Source organism: Ceratina calcarata, unplaced genomic scaffold (assembly GCF_001652005.2).
Source record: "Ceratina calcarata isolate Rehan_Ccalc_2016 unplaced genomic scaffold, ASM165200v1 scaffold53, whole genome shotgun sequence".
NCBI lineage: Eukaryota > Metazoa > Arthropoda > Insecta > Hymenoptera > Apidae > Ceratina > Ceratina calcarata.
This window is the reverse complement of record NW_017176451.1, coordinates 2,338-4,362: the sequence shown is the minus strand read 5'-3', so window position 1 is coordinate 4,362 and position 2,025 is coordinate 2,338. Positions and strand designations below refer to the sequence as shown.

General features: G+C 37.5%; 1 protein-coding gene across 1 annotated transcript; it reads right to left on the bottom strand.

Moving 5' to 3' along the window:
• Positions 1-673: 673 nt before the first annotated feature.
• Positions 674-1,838, bottom strand: LOC108628543 (putative malate dehydrogenase, mitochondrial). The gene is made up of 4 exons (XM_018030538.1): positions 1,584-1,838; positions 1,365-1,497; positions 1,084-1,286; positions 674-772 (listed from the first exon to the last, which is right to left on the bottom strand). Exons 1-4 carry the CDS (start codon positions 1,836-1,838, stop codon positions 674-676), a joined length of 690 nt encoding a protein of 229 aa, XP_017886027.1.
• Between the last annotated feature and the right edge of the window lie 187 nt (positions 1,839-2,025).

The window sequence follows — 2,025 nt, the reverse complement described above, 5'->3', positions numbered from 1 at the left end:
TGGCAGGACATTTAATAAATAATTGAACGAGTTAACAGAATCTCAGTTGGAAAGTTCGTTCCAACATTTTTAGAGAAGACGAAAGGAAAAGTGAATGATAATTTAATTAAGTCGATTAGACCAATTTGTCACACCACTTAAAAAATATCGTCTAAAGGCAAAGATAGTGTACTACTATTTTCTCTTCCAGTATCCAGTATCTAGAAACACGAAACGATTTGTAGTCATACTTCCAAGTGTTTAGGAGTATCTTTATCGCGTTGGTTTTGAAGTTAGCATCGCGGTTCGTTCGGAAACTTGGCTCGAACGTTTATGCGCGACATTCATCGATTTACGCGAAAATAAATGTGACCGATACCCATGCAGACGTTTAACTTACCCGCAAAGCAATGGGTATACAGAACGGATCGCTGCCACTATTACGATCGCCATTAACTATTTTACAGGTTTATCGCGGCTTGATCTCGAGTACCGCGTTTCGCTTCGACACGATGCTTCACGGTCTCCCTTGCTTTACGAGCCATTGTTTCAATTTTTTTCAGTCTTGCCGACCAAAGGCAGCAATGGGTCTCGCCATGTGAAACGATATGATAACGATATTATTAAGACAGCATTTTTTTTTTCTCATAAAAATCTGACATCAAATGAAATTAGAAAGGCTATTCGAAAAACATTACGATGAAGAGGTACGGGGTGGATTTTCACGATCACATTCGTTAGTATGCTGCGGGCATATCTCAGAAGAAACAGTCTCCTCTCCAAGAGCAAGAGCCTATGAAGGATTAGGAATATCATCTCGTTTCCACGAATTTTTAGAAATGCGTATGCTCCAATAAATAAAGTTTCCCGATTGATGCCAATAACGCAAGTTCTAATTTCTAATAATTCCAAAGTAAAAGTATTTGTATTGGTCGCATTCAAATGCGCACATCCCGAATAATTATGACTTTTAATATTAATGATAATAATATTATTTTTTACACGCTGATGTTATCACTAGATTTTATTAGATTCCATTAGAACTCGTGCCCTAGCACAAACCGTAGAAATTTTATTGATCAAACCGCAGAGCTATCTCATTACCTCTCCAAGTGTAATATCCTTTTTCAAAGAAGGTATAGCCGCTTTAAGAAGATCACATTCGAAGTCGTTTAAGGGTGGAATACCTAAGTATCTCTGAATTCCATTCGGACCTAATTCCAAAGGAGCTGCGAAATATGTTATCTCTGGTATCACGCAGGATCTAACATAAGCGCATTCCACAACATTGCTCTGATGTCGCAAAGCTGTATGAACCAATAATAAAATGAGAATCTGGATGTACTATCAATATGGGAACGTTGCGCATTCGGTGTGTGGAATACCTTTACAGAGGGATATACCAAATCGAGCAGCTGCAAAAGCTGTAGCGAAAAACGTTCTCTCTTTATTTTTACTTGCATTTGCCATTTCTTCATTAGACATCCTTACGACTTGTGTTAATCTCCGAGCTTCTGTCTAATCAATTAATAAATTCGCCGAGTCAATTATCTCAAGTGTCAGGAAAAAATCTTTATCGGGGAGTTTTATGATAAGCTATTAACCGGGGTCAGTTTGTTACAGGGCTTTGCTTGGGAGAAAAGAGGAATACACGTTTTCGAACAACTCCCACCAATTATTGGCACTATCATGCATTCTGGCTCGACACCTATAATTTGAGCAGCGAAAGTATTTGCTCTAAGACAGTCAAGGCTAATTACACCAAAAAGGCGATTGTGCTCGTAAACACCAGCCTTTTTATACATTTCCATTGCCAGGGGTATTAAACTGTTTATCGGATTCATTACGACCGCGACCATAGCCTAAAGGAAATACATAAATTCTATATATGTGTATGTTTAATGTCTGTGTAAACGAAATGAGTTAAGAGTAATAGAGCAGAAAGGGATTAAATTATTTAAAAATAAAGAATTTCAGATTCTTACAGATGTAAAAGATTCTAACAATAAGATTGCCACTGACTTGTTTGATGTAAATAAACGCAAC

Coding starts and splice junctions, on each gene's coding strand:
- LOC108628543 (XM_018030538.1), bottom strand. CDS start 1,838: ATGGTCGCGGTCGTAATGAATCCGATAAACAGTTTAATACCCCTGGCA. Junction 1,287..1,364: donor TGGTATATCCCTCTGTAAAG/GTATTCCACACA, acceptor TGGTTCATACAG/CTTTGCGACATCAGAGCAAT. Junction 773..1,083: donor AGGATATTACACTTGGAGAG/GTAATGAGATAG, acceptor AATCCTTCATAG/GCTCTTGCTCTTGGAGAGGA.